Here is a 19,917-nt window from a genome sequence, read left to right as displayed (position 1 = left end):
AGACTACTTCAGGGAACCCCTCATGAAACAGTTCTGTAGAGATAAAGTAGTCTTGTGATTTTTTCCCACACAGACATATATTGCGCTCTACCACGGTATTGAGCACTATTCTCTGGATAATCTATTTAAGAAATATATATATATAATATATATATATCAACTCCCGATGCAATGTAACAAAAGCGTTACACTTCTTTTATTTATAAACCCGCTAAAATGATTTGAATACATTGCCAAAAGTCACGATTTAATTTTAGAAATAATTTGCCGAAATAGAGTTAATTTTCCGAAGAAAAAAATAATAATTTTAATTGTCGTTTGAGAACATCGCCTGCATCAACTGAGCCTTTTAAAAGAAGAGAAGGATCCACAAGCAATGTTGAATCTATTTATAATGTCTTTTTCTAATGTTTGCATGTGGACATATTTGTTTTGGGTGTTTTCTATCGGCGACTCATGCGTGACAAAAAAAAAAGAAAAAAGTCCGGAAAAGTCTTTTTGCAAGAAGAAGAAGAAGGAACAAAAAGTCCACCTTGTAAAGTTCCTGTACTTTGTTCTTGCTCGAAGTAGTCTGAAGAAGTATTTAGGGGGCGTGGCTCCGCATTTGTACATAATGGATGAATCACCAACTTTAACTAGTCTTGTCTCTTCTTCTTTGATCGCTGTGGAGAAAAAAAAAAAAGTCGGAGTTTTTGTAAGATGAGGTGCAATATTGTTTTTTTGTTTTTATCATCTAAACAATCGGAAGACATCGGAAGACCCCCACCAGGGTTGTTGTTGTTGTTGTTGCCAGTGGGCGGGATTTAAAGTGCTCCGTCCTTACAGCCTGCAGTGACCTCCAGTGGCGTTAGAGTGCACTGCAGCCTCCGTCTTATCGCCGGCAAAAATACTACCTGCTCTTTTTTTTTTCCTGACTTTTTTTTTTTTTGTTTTAAATCCACGCATGCTCCGTTCTCTCCCCCCCCCCCCCTTCTCCCGCCACCCATTACTGTAAAGTGAGGTTAAAGCCTTTCATCCATTGACCCCGACTCCCTCCATCCTCGCCGCAAAGCCGCCAAAATCTGTTCTGTACTTTAAATGTGATTGCAGTATAATTATTTTATAAAGTGATCAAAGATTATATAAAACTTGCGCTTCCAATGCTGGGAACGGCTCTGCTTGGACACGAAATAAATAAATATATATATATACATATATAATTTGTTCTTTATATATGTATGTATATATGTACATTTGTATATATATAGATATGTATGTATATATATACATATTACATACATGTACATATAAATATATGTGTATATATACACATATATATATATACATATATATATGTATACCAGTGGTTCTTAACCTTGTTGGAGATACCAAACCCCACCAGTTTCTTACGCGCATTCACTGAACTCTTCATTAGCAAAAAAATAAAATGTTTTTAGTTTGAAATTCAAGACGGTTGTTTTTTTCCACTGGTGCACAAAATGAACCGTGCATCAACGTTACCTTCAAAGAACAAAACCAACACGGTGCATGAACTCACAACAATTTACACACCTGCAAATATATCTATAACGTTTTTATTTACACGATTAGTCGGGTTATGTCTTGACCTCCAGGGCAGAGGCTCCGTCGAACCCCTGAGGTACGACTCACCGAACTTCTAAGGCAGGGGTAGGGAACCTATGGCTCTAGAGCCAGATGTGGCTCTTTTGATGACTACATATGGCTCTCAGATAATTATATTTATATAGCGCTTTACAAAGTGACACCCAATATCTAAGTTCCACTGGGGGCGGGTTATGTAAAGTGTCTTGCCCAAGGACACAACGGCAGTGACTAGGATGGCGGAAGCGGGAATCGAACCTGGAACCCTCAGGTTGCTAGCACGGCCACTCTACCAACCGAGCTATGCCGAGTAACCGTGTAATACTTTTCCGTATCAGTAGGTGGCAGTCGGAAGCGAATTGCTTTGTAGATGTGGGAAACAGCGGGAGGCAGGGTGCAGGTAAAAAGGTGTCTAATGCTTAAATCGGAGGTAGGGAACCTATGGCTACATCCGGCTCTCAGATAAATGTTAGCTGACATTGGTTAACACGATAAGTAATGAATAATTCCGCTGGTAAACACAGTTTCAAAAATAACGTTCAAAATATAAAACATTCTCATGCATTTTAATCCAACCGTCCGTTTTCTACCGCACCTTGTTCAAGATGTCGCGTTAACGGTAAGAAGTATTATATTTATTATTGTTTAACTTTTATAATAATGTTAAAAAGAATAAGAGACTTATTATACTCTACAAATGTTGGTCATACTTAAAAATGCACCAATTGAGTTGTATTCAGTGTTGAAAAATGTTATATGGCTCTCACGGAAATACGTTGTGAAATATTTGGCTTTCATGGCTCTCTCAGCCTAAAAGGTTCCCGACCCCTGGGCTAGGGTTCGATCGAACCCAGGTTAAGAACCACTGATAAATACACATATGTATGTGTATATGTATGCTCATGTGTGTATATGTATGTATATATATATATATATATATGTATGAATGACTCCCTCCCCCCACAATGCCCACCCCAAGCGATAAACTGTAGCACGAGACAAAAAGCTGCCGGTGATCATTCCTCAAGTCTCCATCCTGAAATGGGTGTCAAGGGCTCTGATTCATACAGTGAGTAAAAAACAGTAGAAAAAAAAAAAAATTGGACCACATACCCACTTTGTGTGGTACAAAGGTCACCTGAGGTCAAATCGCCTTAAGTGGCTAAATGCTGATAATAATGTTATGAATATAATGAAGTGCAAGCAGAGGCGCTCTCCAGTGGTGTAACTTTGTGTGCATGCATGCAAGCACCCTGAACAACAAGATGTATTTGAGTGTTTATGCTATCAGTGTTTGATTTCTTGTTTCCATGTAAACGCCCGCCACACACACACACACACGCTGGACAAGCAAATGTTTAACACAGTAGTACAAGATTCTATTTTTCATGTATTATCTGGAGAAAATGACTACCAAAGTATATTTAACTATGAATATCAGTATTGTGCAAATATGTGCTCCAGTGAATTAGAGGCAGACTTTAATTTGAAATATTGTGCCAAAGTAGCAAGTTTTTTTTTTTTTTTTTTTCTTTCAAACTGCATGACCGTTGCCGACGTCCTAGCTCTGTCGACGGGAGCTGTCCTGGGAAACACGTGAAGGATGCCTGCCGAGTTATACTGCAAACACGTGTACAGTTTTATCCTCCATCCTATGGTGAACATGTGTTTTGTGGGGGGGGGGGGGGGGGGGGCAGTGAGGGGGGGGGGGCTATGTGTAAATAAATTAATTACGGTTAGTGTGGAAGTGTTTATTTTCTGTTTCAGTGTAAGTTGAATATTCCAGTTTGAAAAAAAAAAAAGTCGACATGTATTCTTCTCTATTGTGTTTCATGGTACATAAAAAAAAAAAAAAAAAGAAAGTAGTTTTATCTTACATTTCAAATGCTTCTATCTCTATGGCTTCTTCTGGCGATACCCGTTCTATTTTATAGATTTGTCAGCACAAAATGCAATAAACCAAGACCATTTTACTACAGCAGTTTGTGTTTGTGACTTTTTTTAATGTGGAAAAATGACAACGCCCAACATTCTGTACACAAGCGAGGCCAAGACTGTAGAAGGGACAAACTAAACACTCACTGATCTTTTCCACCACCACGATAAAAACAAAAGCTTAAAAAGGCTGACTAAACACATCTACAGTCAAGGTGGGGTTAAAGGTCGGAGGTCAGGTGGCCTATCAGTAGTGCCGGGGGTACATGGACATGGGCGGGCCTTGGCCCATGTTGGCTGCTGGTCTGCTGGCGGAGAAGGGCTGCTGTGGGTGGTGCTGCTGCAGCTGCTGCTGCTGCTGCTGTGTCACCCCCCCTGCCCCCACCAGGTGATTGAGAGTCGGCCCGCCCTGGCTCAGAGTGTCCAAAGCTTTCTGGACACTCGGGTTATCTAAATTGATGCCAAAGGCGGAGTTAGACGCTCTCTGACCACCAGCGGGAGGGAGCGAGCGGCCCATTTGGGCGCTGTACCCCTGGGCCGCAGCTTGAGGCGTGGCGGGCATCCCCGGGCGCAGCGGGTTGTGGCCGGGCACCAGGCCGCCGAGGGAGCTGTAGTCCTGAGACTGGGCGGCGGCGGACGACGGAGCGCCGACATCCGCCTGCATCCCTGTGCGGTTTTTGAAGAGGCTGAGGATCTTGGCCTGCAGTTCCTGGTTGGAGTTGGTCTGCGAGCTCAGAGACGTTTGTGACGCCGGGTGGGCAGAGAGGGTGGAGGCCAGTCCCAACGCTGCCGACACGGCATCATGGGAAGAGGCGGCCGACGCGGTGAGGACCGCAGCTGTCAACAGACAAACTGAGTCAGCATTGACAAGAACGATCCATCGCTTATCTGCACAGATATCTGGCATTTTGACGTACCGTATTTCCTTGAATTGCCGCCAGAGCTCTAATTTATTTAAAACCTTTTCTCACTCCGGCACTTACCAAAGGCATGCAGTAAAAAATTTAATGTGATGTAAGCTTGGACCTTAAATCCTACTGAACATCTCTTAATTTTCTTCCCTTTATGCGATTTCAAATTACCGGTATTGAAATCAGCCTCCTCCATTTTGAAAATGATGACAGTGACGTCACGAGTTTGACCAAACGGTAATACTAAGCATGCGCTAATTATTTTGGGAAGCGAGTTCGACCCGGCAGTAATTCAAGGCAGGCGCATACTATATCCCCTGCGGCAATTCAAGGAAATACGGTATATCAATGTAACCTACATTATATAGATACAATATAACAGAGGTCTCAAACACGCGGCCCGTGAGACGTTATTTTGCGGGCCGCACCTTAATGTGAAAATTTAATGTTGGTTACAGCAGCATACTTGTATACCCTTGATTTTTCCGGGATATTCCCAATTTTCCGTGCCCCTCCAGGGCACTGAAAATATACACCCCGCCCCCTATTGTAGCCCAGAAGAGTTAGGGCTGCATTGGATTCTGGGTATTTGTTCTGTTGTGTTACGGTGCGGATGTTCTCCCAAAATGTGTTTGTCAAACTTGTTTGGTGTGGGTTCACAGTGTGGCGCATATTTGTAACAGTGTTAAAGTTGTTTTTACGGCCACCCTCAGTGTGACCTGTATGGCTGTTGACCAAGTATGTCTTGCATTCACTTCGGTGGATCTGCAGAAGCCTCATACAATATGTGACTGGGCCGGCACAATGTTTGTATGGTGGAAAAGCAGATTGTAGAGGACGCTAAAGGCAGTGCCATCACGGCACGCCCTTAATATTGTTGGCCAGGTGAGAACCGGGAGAATAAATGCTCCAGGAGATTGTCGGGAGGGGCACAGATATTCGAGTGTTTCCTGAAAAGATCGCGAGAGTTGGCAAGTACGTTGTCAAGGCGGGAAAGCCTTTCAAAGAAGGTGAATTCAATAAAAAAGTGCATGTTAGATTTTTTTAAGAAATCTTTTCTTGCGGCCCAGCCTCACCCAGTTTCTGCATCCAGTGGCCCCCCAGGTAAATTGAGTTTGAGACCCCTGCAATATAACGGCCGTTCAAGACTATAAGCCGATAACATTTCCCCTACACTTTGCACCCTTCGGCTTTTAAACTGTGTGGATAATTTATGTATTGTTTTCGCTGACAGCCATAATGTTTTGTGTTCAGTAGTTTTCATGAAACAATGAAAAAGGTTTCACGGGCGCGGCACCGCTGCTGCCCACTGCTCCCCTCACCTCCCAGGGGGTGAAAAAGGGTGATGGATCAAATGCAGGGGACAAATTTCACCACATCCAGTGTGTGTGTGTGACAATCATTGCTCCTTTAAACTTAAAAGGTGTGTTATTGTTTGTGCTACAGCGCCATCTTTTGAATGAGTTCACTCTATACTAGCAGTGCCTGTGTTGCTGTTATAAATGTAAGCAACATTTCAGGGTTCCTCATAAGCAAACAGTGTATTAAATCCATAAACAGTTAATTGAAGGTGAGTTAAAGTGATGTAGAGAAATCTCACGTTTAAATATTTTCATGAGATTTCCCATATTTTGAAATGTAATTGTGTATGTTCCTCTTAGACCAGTGGTCTCAGACATACGGCCCGCGGGCCAATAGCGGCCCACTAGACGTTTTTTTTGCGGCCCCCACCTTAATATGAAAGTTTAATGTTAGTGCGGCTCGCGAATGGAGCTTGACAGCGTTGTTTTATTTGGGTCCAAAATGGTTCTTTCAACGTTCTGGGTTGCCTACCCCTGCTTTAGTGGAAAAGCGGCAAATGAGTGACAGCGACACAGACGTTGCCATGGAGACAAGGGTTTTCTTGCGTGCCTGGCTGCAGTCACACCGCGACACCTGTCCGTCAGTAATAACAGTCCCCGATAACCTGAACCAAATCAAACCGTTTTTTTTTTTATTGTTTAATTTGCATTGCCTCACACGATGAACACAACATAAATTTCTATATGACTCTGGATAACACTTTGGGAGCAGTCACTTTTTTGTGCTCACTATCCTGCGCTATTATCCGCCGATTTGCTGTAGGGAGGCAAAGCAGAACGACCCACATAGCAGAAGTAACATTAGTCTCCGTGCGTCGGCTAAATACAAATATATTCCACAACCCCAAACATGTCTTTTTCAAAGCCTGCAGTGAAGAGAAATTTTGTGACGGGCAAAAAATATTTTTTTTGTTGCACCCCGACGTGTCTTACTTGCACAGAGAAAGTTGCGGTGCAAAAGGGATACAATTTGAAACAACTAGACGTGCTGAGGAGTTTGCAACATTTTTTTTAAAGAAATCTTTTCTTGCGGTCCAGCCTCACCCAGACCCTGGTAAATTGAGTCTGAGAGCCCTGTCTTAGACACACGTAATAAAGGTTTGTGATATTTTTTTTTGCTGCTAAATTAACATAACCGCCGCGTAAAACATTATGGGCCTAAATTACTTCTACTAAATCTAATTTAATGCTTTTTAGTGCCATTTTTAATGCCACTTAAAATAATTTAATGTCCATGTCCGACTGCATATGGCTGTTTTATTTTGACAAAAGCTTACAATTATCTGTATGCACTCATAATTGTAAGGATTTTATAGTAACAATGTTGAGTAGATGAAAAGTTTACATTAACTTTTACTACCTAGTGAATTAGAATTGGCTTGTGGAAGTGTTTCATCTAAGAATGTATTTGTATTTCCCGACTTATTTTTCTGTGGTAGCAGCCGATGTTCTGACGTCGTGCTCGGGCCGAAGAAAATCGCCAATTAAAAAGGTTCCGTCTGTCAATCATCACTCTGTACCTTCAATCAAAATGATTAAAGGGGAACCACACTTTTTTCAAATGTTGCCTATCATTCACAATCATGAGAGTCAAGAACATCTTTTTTTATGCTTCTAAAGGTAATACAAATGTTTGGAAGATGCGGCTATTGGGAATCACCGTTCAAAGCCTCTAGAACAACTGCAAAACCCTCCATCAACATTTTATATACTGTACACACTACATATAATGTAGTAACAGACACCTTCATAACAATATGTATAATATCTAACGCATTTTGGTCGTTTTTAATAATTTCCGGGACTGATTTCTTCCGCGCATTGATTTCTGTTTCCCAAGCAGTGCACGTCTGACTTCTGGCAACATGTGTGTTCCTAATTCTGGAATCAAACGCGAGTGTGTTTTCGAATCATGGAAGACTTGGTGACCAGTTTGGGACAAATGAGGATTCACAACCGTATATTTTTGAAGCTGAATATAATGAGGATAAACTGCTGCTTCTAGAAGCAAGCACGAAGGAAGTGAGATGTTGGAGCAGATGGAAGCCGGGAGAGGGGGATGAAAGCGATTTAGACGTTATAAAATATGGAACTTGGAGACAAGCTATTTTGACATGAATGGATTGCTTAACCAAAATCAACAGAAAACCTCCCCAGCCAGCTGGAACAGATGAACCGACAACAGTCCATCAAGTTAGTCACTTTAATATCCATCATGATATACACAGCACCTCATGGGTGTTAGTACCACTACACTACATACACTGTCGGGCTGGCTGTGTACAAACAAATCATTAAATAATACTTTACAGATACGGTAATGATTGTTCATGGTTTTCAGTCAGAACGGATTGGTGTCGTATGGCAGTGTTTTGCATTATAAACTCCAACGTGTTTTGTGTTGTCGTAGAAGCTAGCTTATCACTTGCCGCAGTTAGCTTTTACGGCTAATATCGTAGCATGCCGAAGTGTTAGTACATTAGAAATAGTTCTTCAGTGTTCGCTCTTAAAATAATATTGTGGTGATTATGCAGGTATTTTTGACGGTTTTTGAATGCATTTTTTTTTTTAAGTAATTTAAAGGTAGAATTAATTTCTCCCATTAGCAGCAATGCTAGTCACCTACAACGAGATGACTGTTATATGTTAGAAGGCGGGGAAAAAAACTGAAAACTTTCGTCTGTTGTAATAATTGTGAATGGGCAAAATTCCCCAAAAAAAGTGTTGTTTCCCTTTAAGTTTAAATAAACATCAAATTCTGAATTAGTTGATTAATAAAACAGATCCAGAGGTCATATTTAAAATTATGTATCTGTAAAATCCATTGCTTTCCTCCTCTCTAAGGTTCTCATAGTCATCATTGTCACCGACGTCCCACTGAGTGTGAGTTTTCCTTGCCCTTATGTGGGCCTACCGAGGATGTCGTAGTGGTTTGTGCAGCCCTTTGAGACACTAGTGATTTAGGGCTATATAAGTAAACATTGATTGATTGATTGATAAAACATGCTGTAAAAATGCATTTCCTCAGAAAATATTCCTGTTTAATAGACACAAACTGGGAGATACGTTTTTAAAGCAAAATACAATATAAATCACTTTTTCTGGAATAATAAATGATCATACTAGGAATGCAAATAAGGCATGTTTTCCAAAAAGGATGACTGATTTAAACTTTTTATATTATATATATTTGGGAAATTGCCAATAAGCCTTTTAGATGCATTACAACAGTGGTTCTCAAATGGGGGTACTTGAAGGTATGCCAAGGGGTACGTGAAATTTGTTTTAAATATTCTAAAAATAGCAACAATTCAAAAATCCTTTATAAATATATTTTCTGAATAATACTTCAACAACATATGAATGTAAGTTCATAAACTGTGAAAAAAAAAATACAACAGTGTAATATTGAGTGTTGACAGCTAGATTTTTTGTGGACATGTTCCATTAATATTGATGTTAAAGATTTATTTTTTTTGTGGAGAAATGTTTAGAATTAAGTTCATGAATCCAGATGGATCTCTATTACAATCCCCAAAGAGGGCACTTTAGGTTGATGATTACTTCTATGTGTAGAAAACTTTATTTATAATTGAATCCCTTTTCACTTTTTCAAAAGGTTTTTTGTTATTTTTATATCTTTTTTCCAAAATAGTTCAAGAAAGACCACTACAAATTAGCAATATTTTGCACTGTTATACTATTTAATAAATCAGAAACTGATGACATAGTGCTGTATTTTACTTCTTTATCTCTTTTTTTCAACCAAAAATGCTTTGCTCTGATTAGGGGGTACTTTAATTAAAAAAATGTTCACAGGGGGTACATCCTTGAAAAAAAGGTTCCGAACCACTGCATTAGAAAGTCAATTTACCATCTTGAATAGATTGTATTTTCCAATCTCACATTTATTTAAAATGCGTACAGTAGATAACAAGTTATGTATAAAGCGTCAGGCAGCTGAAATAATTATTATTCATTCACTTTGGGAATGTCAGAAAATAAGAGTTGCGGTCTGTTGTGAGAATTGCTTTTGTCCACCCTAGGCCACCATAGGTCACGTGAGGCGCCTGCGTAACAAGAGTTGCTGGTTAGCTCATGTGTGTTGAAGCAAAGACGACGGACTAAAGGAGTCATGTATGAAACCAACTCGGCTTCCTTGTTAACATGACATGATGTCACAGTTAAGGACTACACACCAACAGTCACCAAAGAGTGGCTAAGTTTGGGCCCCCAGAGCCGTTTGATTTTGGGTCCAGCAGAGTGTTTGCTATTGAGGCAGCAAGTTTCTTGCCTCCTCTTATATCCAGTTTGAAAGCCGCAGACGAAGAAAAGAAACAGGTGTAGCAATTTATTGATTAACGCAACGTTCTCAAGTTCATTTTCATTCATCGTTTTATTGACTAAGTCCTACAATTGTAAAACATTTTTAATACTCCTAGACATCGCATTAAATGTTTTTAAATCCATTTAAGGACTTAATTTTTTACAAAATCCGTCCAATGAATTTTTATGCTCTTTAATTCCTCGTGGAAACCCCATATACATCTGTGTAATCTGTATGTAAACAGGTAGAAAAGAAGGCATTGGCGTTAATTGTACTTATAAATAATTATAAGAAAAAATTGTGGTAAAAATTACCTTTATCAGGATATATATTTTTGTTTATATCGCACAGCCCTAACGCTGGCTCCGTTTGTCAGCACATGTGAATGTCACGCTTCCACAGCTGTAAAGCTCAGGTACACTGCTCAGTATAAACTACGGCAGTGGTTCTTAACCCTTTTGACCCAGGGCCAAACTTTTCCACTACAGAGGGACCCAAAACACACTCAAATATTAACAATTAGTGATCTCACTCTTAATTTTAACCATATTCAACAATTATTTCTAACCTACTTATAGTTGAACAGGATAAACTTTCTACAATGATATGAAAGCATTATTATTTATTTAACACAATCCCAAGCCTTAAGTCAGGCTAATAAGAAAAATAAATGACCCAATATACTGCATATGAGGGACTCATAAATAAGTGAGTCAAATATTTAGTGCTAAAATAAACAAGATTAATATTAAACAATATGTATGTTTCTTAAATATGCTGTCAATAAAATTATAGTGCAAATGAAAATACAGCTTCACCACTTTAGTCATATGTTTTGCGCTTAATAATCTTGGTTGGTAATGTCATTACTGCCACAAGTGGTGGAAAAATGCATTACAACTGAGTGCCGCTGCAGCCCATACGGACCACAGCTGAGAAACTACCGTATCTTTCGGACTAAGTCGCAGTTTTTAGCATAGTTTGGCCGGGGGTGCGACATATACCCTGGAGCCACTTGTGTGTGAAATTATTAACATATTACCGTAAAATATAAAATAATAATATTCATCTCATTCGCGGAAGAGACGAAGAAAATGTCAGCAATCGTCTCACACACACACGTCAACCAATAAGAATTTGGCAGGGGAGGGTCATGGCAGAAGTGCATTGTAGGTCATGGAATGATAACTGCTATACGCTACTGCCGTAGATATTAAAATGGATAATTTCATCGTTGGCGGTAACTTATAAAAACTGAGAAGGGCTGAACAAAAATGGCACCGAAAAGGAAATCATGTACTGCAGATTATAAGCTGGACGAAAGTGAAATATGCAGTAGAAAACGACAAGAGGAAGCGGAGCATACCGTTGGAGTTGGCAGAGTTGTTTAGAAGCGACATCGAGGAAGATTTAATCGGATTTAGCGATTAGGAGTGACAGATTGTTTGGTAAACATATAGCATGTTCTATATGTTATAGTTATTTGAATGACTCTTACCATAATATGTTACGTTAACATACCAGGCACCTTCTCAGTTGGTTATTTACGCCTCATATAACGTATACTTATTCAGCCTGTTTACTATTCTTTATTTATTTTAAATTGCCTTTAAAATGTCTGTTTTTGGTGTTGGATGTTATTAAATAAATTTCCCCCAAAAATGTGACTAATACTCCGGTGCGACATATATACGTTTTTCCCTTCTTTATTATGCATTTTTGGCCGGTGCGACGTATACTCCGGAGCGACTTATAATCCGAAAAATACAGTAATAGTTTTGGTGGTCCTATAGTGGGGGCTCGCGGCCTAACAATGGGCCCTATGGTTAAGTTTAAGTACCAATGATTGTCACACACTCTCGGTGTGGCGAAGTTATTCTCTGCATTTGACCCATCACCCTTGATCACCCCCTGGGAGGTGAGGGGAGCAGCGGTGCCGCACCCGGGAATCATTTTTGGTGATTTAATCCCCAATTCCAACCCTCGATGCTGAGTGCCAAGCAGAAAAGGAATGAGTCCCATTTTTATAGTCTTTGGTATGACTTGGCCGGGGTTTGAACTCAAGAAACACTGAACTCAAGTCATTCATTATTAAAAAGGAAAAGACTTTCACCTGTGCGAGTGTCTGCAGGGTTCCGCAATAGCCGCGCCTTTTTGTCCGTTATGTACGCTATCAGACCGTCCAACTCCTCTGGCGTTAAAAACCTGATGAGCAAAAATAAAACATAAAAACACAAATGTAAATATTGCCTAGATGAAATTGAAATCAATTTAAAGGCACTACCTGTTCTCGGACAGCAACGTGATTGAGGTGAGCACGGCGACGGGGTGACTCTCTCGATCGGGCTCCCTAAGCAGCACGTCGTCGGCCATCTTAGCGGCCTTCCTGACCATCTCCTCGCGTTCCTTCTCACGGCTCTCTACCTTGTAGGTGTCGTAGTTGTGGGTTATGAGGACCATGGCGTCCTGCAAAGGCATGTTGCGATGCTCTGTAGGAGTGAAGGTTGGCAGTGAGAGAAGGAATTTAATTTGAAAATCCTCTCTTCCCTTGTTTTTGCCCTCCCTCCTCGGTTGTGCACTTTTACGTCACTCAAAAGACGTTCAAATTAATCGTCAGGTAAAGGGGTTGGGCAAAGTACCTCCCTTGAAGCGAACTGAGCTCGCAGACCTCCCTACACAATCGAGTGTGAGGACAAGATGGCAGACCAGAAACCCAGAGAAACGTACGAATGTAGTTCATTATAATGACACGCATGGCTTTAATCAGACTTAAAACCTTTGCTACTGCACATTAATATTGACTTCAAAGACAAATACACAATGAAGCACTTTTTACATACCGCCAGCACTTCTGAACTGTCCTCTTAAAGACAGGCGAAAGAAAACAGCAAGAGCACAGGCAAAGCCGAACATCGCGTGCAGCGAATATCTTTAAAGTAAACATTTGCCTTGCATCACTGATCGTGAACGGCGAGGCTCAAGCGACGTCCATATGCATTGTAGTGTACGTTTACCATGAATTGATTTATGTGGACCCCGACTTCAACAAGTTGTAAACCTTATTCGGGTGTTATCATTTAGTGGTCAATTGTACGGAATATGTACTGAACTGTCCAATCTACTAATCAAAGTTTCAATCAATCAATCAATACATGCAATTCGTTGCCATGGAAGTAGATGCTCGAGCCAAGGAGGGAGGGGTCAGTAGAAGAAGGGAAGGGGAGGAGGGAGAATTTGAATTGAGCCCTTGGCTATTTTCGAATACTTGTCTTAACCCTTAACACTTGGTTTTGCATATTCACATCAACCCAGTGGTGAATGATTTCTCTATCAGCTAAGGGGGGAGGGGCCAAGTGTTAGGGCCGCATAGCCTTTGGAAGTAAGTGAGCTTGGATACCTCCCTTGATAAAATGTGAGGAGAAACAAGATTGCTAAAAAAAAAACAGGTTAAAAAGCGGATTTCATAAAACCTCGCCAGAACTTATCACTTCCCTCAATGACACATATTTCACATACAGTAAGTTGATGAGCCAGCTTGCATTTTTCGCAGAAAATGTCGTCTTTTCAACTGTGTCTTTCTTGATGTAGACAGGCAAAAGAAAAAAATTGTAAGCAAAGCCTAAAATTGCGTGCGACCTCATCTTGAAAGTAAACAAACATTTGTAGCATTTGCGTTATGTCACTGAGGGGCTAACGGCGAGCCTTGATGACATAGCAAGACTAGAGCAACATTTGAGTTCCTAGGGGCGTATTTTCAACTATTCCCCATGGCACTAGATTCTAAGGCTAAAGAGTAGGGTTGAGACGAAAGGGGAAGAGGGGGAATTCGGATTGAGCCACAGTGTCAGAAATGTTCCAATTAAAATGCAGCCTGTAATTGTCCCTGAGTGAGTGGTCTACAGAGCCCAACAACCAGTAGGGTCTGTATTCACACATAAATAAAAAAAAATAAAAAAACATTGGCATTAATAGTTGTAGGCAATTTACTGATTAACTCCATAGTAGTATGAAGTTTTATGATGAATTCATTATTTTTGGCTTCACTTCCTTATAAGACCTATATATACACATTGCCATATTTTGAAAAAAAGTGCAATTTGTGAAATGTATCTTAGCTCAACTTTCAAGGGCTAACAGTTCTGTTTGAGCATTAGCTTACTTGAAAGGAGCAATACATTTTAATGAACATTTGACCTCTAAATATGTGAGATTATAGCCATGTCACTGCCATATCATAGATTATATGATACATTTATAAACAAAAATACTAGTCTGTAGGGATGTAACTGTATTGTGACTTAAATGTCTTCACAATATTGCCGCGATGTGTGACAGTATCAAACAAAAACCTGGTAAGTGTAGTTAATTTTCCCGGCGCTTTAGCGTTGGCCGGGTCTGAAAATCCTCTGGGCAGCACGGGACAGGCAATGATGGGGGTGTAGGACGCCGTAAGTAGGAAGTGAAATGTGTTTGTACACGTAGTAGATAAGAACAATAGTTTTTTTTTTTACTTTTCCTGAAAATGTCATCAAAATCAGTCTATAACCACCTGGGTTATGTTGTTAAACACACAAACAAACCTCTTTGGAGATGAAGGCTGCGTTATGCAAAGCACGTCACCTTTCGTCTCGAGCATTTCCAACCAGCCAACTGGCTACGTCGCACCGCAGGAAAAAAAACAAAAAAACCGCAGTACTTATAAGTAATCGGAAAAGCTACAGCATTTTCTAGACTGATAGACATTTCCACTGTAGAGGACACTGCGTTTAAAAAGGTAGAAGTGAACATTATTGTTTTACACATGTTACATTTTACACCGTCACTTTCAAGACATCGACAAATACATGTTTGTAGTAATAAATATGATTACAACATTTATGCATTACATTGTGTTCAATTACACTAAGTGTGATGAAAAATCCTGCCACTTCATTTCACACACTAACACATTTTTGCCAAGTCTCTTTTTTTTGGCACTGGGGCCTTAAGACTGTTAATATCGTACCAAGAGATTTTGATACGGTTAAATCCCTACGATTTACATTTGACCCATACATTTTTCACTTTCCGCCAGTCTTGGATGCATCAATAATGTAGAGCATTACCTTGAGGTGTGCCAAACAGGATGTTGACAGTGCATGATCGGTGCACCTGGTGCTGCTGGGTTATGATGATGGCGAAAGGCGTGCGAGCTCGGCCCACGTCTTCCAGCGCCTGAGTCAGGGACACCTCGGTGTTGAGGAAAATCAGGTCCACCACCATGCCCAAATCGTGGACTTTGCGCCCGACCGTCTCAGCATACTCCCGACAGTTGGTGCGGAATCACAAGTACACACGCACACGCACACGCACACACACACACACACACACACACACACACACACACACACACACACACACACACACACACACACACACACAAAGCCATATGAATATCCCATGGAACGGTTGTGTGTGTTTTCTTCATAGATGTGGTGTGTTGTGAAGAGTGAACTTACTTCTGAGTCTTGTTGACGACTATCACGGAGCAGTCGACGGGGCGCTCAGTTTCCTGGCGCCGCTGCAGTTCCTCGTAGTACTGTCGATAGAGTTCGTTGCGCCGATTCTCCTCTGGACGGGCGCGGCCGTCTGCTTGTGAAGGAGAAGTGATAATGGACTCTTCATTCTTAGGGAGAAAATCTGACCATTTACAGGGAACAAACGTTTTGTAGTAACGACCTTGTGGAGTGGATGATTTATGTAAATGTGTGTACACAAACATTAGGTATGTACCCTGGCAATAAAGTCACAGTTCAATTAAATTTCGGTACAGTAAGTGTACGATATACAAAACATAAAATTTCTTTGTTTTTCTGTTAACTGTCTTAATAAATTTTAAAAGGGTAACTGCACTTTGTTTGGAATTTTCCTATCATTCACAATCATTATGAAAGACATGACGATAGATGTTATCTTTTTAATAGATTCTAAATGTTAAATAATTGCGGTCAAAAGCTTATAGGAGCTGTTCAATTCTGCCCATAGAGCCCCTAAAAAACATTGCAAAACCTCCAATAGTTTTATATACATCCATCCATCCATTTTCTACCGCTTATTCCCTTTTGGGGTCGCGGGGGGCGCTGGCGCCTATCTCAGCTACAATCGGGCGGAAGGCGGGTTACACCCTGGACAAGTCGCCACCTCATCGCAGGGCCAACACAGATAGACAGACAACATTCACACTCACATTCAAACACTAGGGGCCAATTTTGTGTTGCCAATCAACCTATCCCCAGGTGCATGTCTTTAGAGATGGGAGGAAGCCGGAGTACCCGGAGGGAACCCACGCATTCACGGGGAGAACATGCAAACTCCACACAGAAAGATCCCGAGCCTGGATTTGAACCCAGGACTGCAGGAACTTCGTATTGTGAGGCAGACGCACTAACCCCTCTGCCATCGTGAAGCCGTTTTATATACATGACATACTTTATATACATTAGTAATGAAGCAACTGGCACATCTATAATATATAATATTTACATATTTTGATCCTTTTTAACATTAATTTAAAAATGCATCACGTTTGTTTTGTTCATCACTGATTTCTGCAAACTTCGTGAGAGCCAACAAACATAAAACATCACTTCCTGTATAAGGTCAGCTGTCATGAGGAATCCCAGTTAGATGAAAAATGTCTCATAATACTCGCAAAGAAACAGGGTAGGGGATGGAAGACAAGCTTTTTTCGTCTTAATCTAACCAGTTTTAAATGTTTTTTTATCTGGATTGAAAACCAGATCTCTCAAGTGGGTGTTTGCAACTGGAGGGGACCCTCCGCGTTGGACAATGGCCGAGAGTTGGTTGGCGATCGAGAGTGGAGTCGGCTGTCTTGGTTGCCTTGTTGGGTCTGCTCCTGTCTCTGGCCATGCTCCCTCCACCCCAGCGGACGATGGCGTGGAACACCACAGAGGCCACCACAGTGTACATGTTTCTTTTACTTTCTATTCATAGCTGTTTGTATCTGCTGCTTTAATGTCTTTCATGTCCTTTGATGTTTCCCTCTTACACACATGTAAGAGGGATGTGTACTATGGCTATGAGTTTTGTTTTTTTTCCCTTGGCCTCAGTCTGGACCCCCTCTCCAGGGGCAAAGACTTAGACAATTTTTATTTTATTTTAATCTTCTATTTTTTTTCTCCCATTCCCCCCCACTTGTTTACCTGTATCTTATCTTTTTTGTAAGGGGCGCTGGAAGCCGGCAGACCCGTCAGCGATCCTGTTTTGTCTCCCTGTAATGTTTGTCTGATCTTGAATAGGATTGTGCTGAAAATTTTAGTTTTCCTGAAGTAACTCTCCTGAAGGAATAAATAAAGCACTATCTAATCTAATCTATTGCGCATTCCGGCTAGCTGTTTCTCATTTAGCCACACCAGCAACCGCTTTTTCATCTGGTTTTACACTCTCTCTCTCTGCCCTTGCGAAGATATCTAACCCCTTTGGCAAAGTCAGCAACCATATAAATATCCTTTTTTGGATTTGTTTCTTACATATTTGTGAGCCAATCCTTGCGTCGCGGCCGCTGTGTACTCCTCACAATATGTAAGCAGGATGCCCCTCTTCAAAATGGCGCGTAAAGGAAGCAATGTCATCAATATGGTAGAACCCATAGAGCTTCCACCAGCACACCAAATCAATGAATAAATGAATGAAGCGATCGTACGTCGAGACATGGGTCACACACCGAGGATATTTACTATCTAAAAGTTTTTAGACCGAAAAGAACACAAATACAGCCATTTGTACTGTATTGCTAGGGCTGGGTGATATGGCTTTTTATTAATATCTCAATATTTTTAAGCCATGTCGTGATAACACGATATGTCGCAATATTTTGCCTTAGCCATTAATGAACACTTGATGTATATAATAACACCAGTATGATGATTCTGTGTCTACATTAAAACATTCTTGTTCAGATTGCATTATCATATGCTCATTTTAAACTTCATGCAGAGAGGGAAATCACAACTAAGTAAAATCACCAAAACTGTATTTATTAAACCGTTAAGCAGTGGCACAAACATTCATGTCATTTCCAAAACAGAAAGTGCAAGATTGTCAGAGACATTTTAAAACAAGCTATATGTCACTAAGATTATCACAACAACACTAAAAGTGAACTTTTTGTACAAAATGCCACTTCAATAGTTAAAAACAAATAAAGTGCACTTTTGTGCATGATGTCACAAGATATTTCAATAACTGTCATATAAAAATGAGCTGCATAATATGAAATCAAATAGGGTAGGTCCTTCGCTATGTGGTAGGTTGCTGCGGACATTATCTCCTTCTGTTGATTTTTTTTTCATACGGCGTTGATCTAGAAATAGTTGCTTCGGCATTTTATTGGAGTGGCACCGGCCGGAGATGTTGACATGCACAGTTCCAAGCACGGGTGACTTTTCAAATGATGCTACAAATTAGCAGTGCTGCTACTTTTTGTAGCAACGCTTTTGCCGCATAAATGTTCAACATATTCCCGCTTGAAACCAAACCCCTGCCAGACGATGGATCTCATGCTGTTTTCATTGGGGATTAATTCTTCCTCCATTTATTAGCAGATTCGCACCATCGCTCTCTCGTATTACCACCCGCACTGCACCGTTAGCATCACAGCTAACGTTACCATGTTGCTACCGGTCTGCTCCACAGGATTGTGTGTGACGTTGCACACGTGACATATGTAAGAAGGTGCACTTGTTTTATGTCTCTGAGAAGGAGACAAGAAAGAGTGGAAAAACGCATGCAGTGTAAATCTCGCAACTAAAAGCAACTGCGTATAATCGAATATCACGGTAATCATTTTTTTATCGCAGAGACACAAACTCACCCAGCCCTATGTATTGATATTGGTAGAAAAACCTGTGGACTGCCGACAAACCCCAAATCTTGTGTTCCATTGCGAGTGTTTAGGATAAATCCCAAAACAAAGAGGACATACCTTCAGGCTCACGACGTCCATTCCAAGGATCTCTGAAGGGCTCCCTGAATGCTTCGTCCTTCCTCCTGAAGTGGTCTTCGGCACCGCCTCCACCCCTAAAGAAACGGTCATATTCTTCTCTGCTGCATCAAAACATAATAAATATGAAAAAAAAAAAAGCTGGAACTCTTTTGGAGTTTCTGGATGCAGTGCTGAGACTTTACCTGTAGGCGGGGTCCCGAGGCGGTCCTCTCAGGTCCTTGTCCCTACCCTCCGGTCCACGGTAACGGTATTCGTGATCGCGAGGGTGGCTTCCTGGTCTCACCTCTCTGGCAGCATCTCTGCCGTCCCGTCCTTCTCGTCCCTCTCGTCCCTCTCGTCCGTCGCGCCCCTCGCGTGCATCACGGTCTCGGGTGTCGCGCGCGTCACGGTCTCGGGCGTCGCGAGGGAATACAGGTGAGCGTGACCGAGGACGTGGCTCTTTGTTGTCCCCGTAACTGCCGAAGGGGGGCCTGGATGAAAACGTAAGAGTTAGTGAAAGCACAGCATAAGTGCCAACTGATTTTAAAAATGTTAAATGTAACATTACTACAGAAAATTTTTAAATACGGCAACCGTGTAGTCGAGAAAGGGCTCGCAAGATATAAGTGCTTTTACGATGAACTGTGTTGGCTCCAGGAGACTTCCATGTTCTTTTTGATGAAGAAAAAGACCAACAATTTGTCTCCGTTGCAAATGATCATAAAGTCAGCACCGCAAAACGCAAAAAAAAAAGTTTTAAAAAAAAGTTTATTTGGCACATTTGGTTTGAGGGTTGTC

General features: G+C 41.0%; 1 protein-coding gene across 15 annotated transcripts in view; it reads right to left on the bottom strand.

Moving 5' to 3' along the window:
* Positions 1 to 321: 321 nt before the first annotated feature.
* The window catches only part of ncoa5 (nuclear receptor coactivator 5), a 46,451-nt gene continuing 26,855 nt past the window's right edge, over positions 322 to 19,917 (bottom strand). For 9 of the 15 annotated variants that reach the window (XM_061889971.1, XM_061889908.1, XM_061889996.1 and 6 more), the window contains 7 exons: positions 19,323 to 19,610; positions 19,120 to 19,241; positions 15,635 to 15,767; positions 15,242 to 15,444; positions 12,421 to 12,625; positions 12,250 to 12,341; positions 3,585 to 4,374 (listed from right to left, as the gene is read on the bottom strand). In XM_061889971.1, the coding sequence (XP_061745955.1) occupies positions 3,785 to 4,374; positions 12,250 to 12,341; positions 12,421 to 12,625; positions 15,242 to 15,444; positions 15,635 to 15,767; positions 19,120 to 19,241; positions 19,323 to 19,610 (1,633 nt within the window). In that variant the 3' untranslated portion in view covers positions 3,585 to 3,784. Of the gene's footprint in view, positions 663 to 3,584; positions 4,375 to 12,249; positions 12,342 to 12,420; positions 12,626 to 15,241; positions 15,445 to 15,634; positions 15,768 to 19,119; positions 19,242 to 19,322; positions 19,611 to 19,917 lie in introns of those variants that run through there. The other 6 variants (XM_061889980.1, XM_061889923.1, XM_061889914.1 and 3 more) reach the window with 6 other exon arrangements.

Source organism: Nerophis ophidion, linkage group LG02 (assembly GCF_033978795.1).
Source record: "Nerophis ophidion isolate RoL-2023_Sa linkage group LG02, RoL_Noph_v1.0, whole genome shotgun sequence".
Lineage (NCBI taxonomy): Eukaryota > Metazoa > Chordata > Actinopteri > Syngnathiformes > Syngnathidae > Nerophis > Nerophis ophidion.
This window is presented reverse-complemented; position numbering and strand designations above follow the sequence as displayed.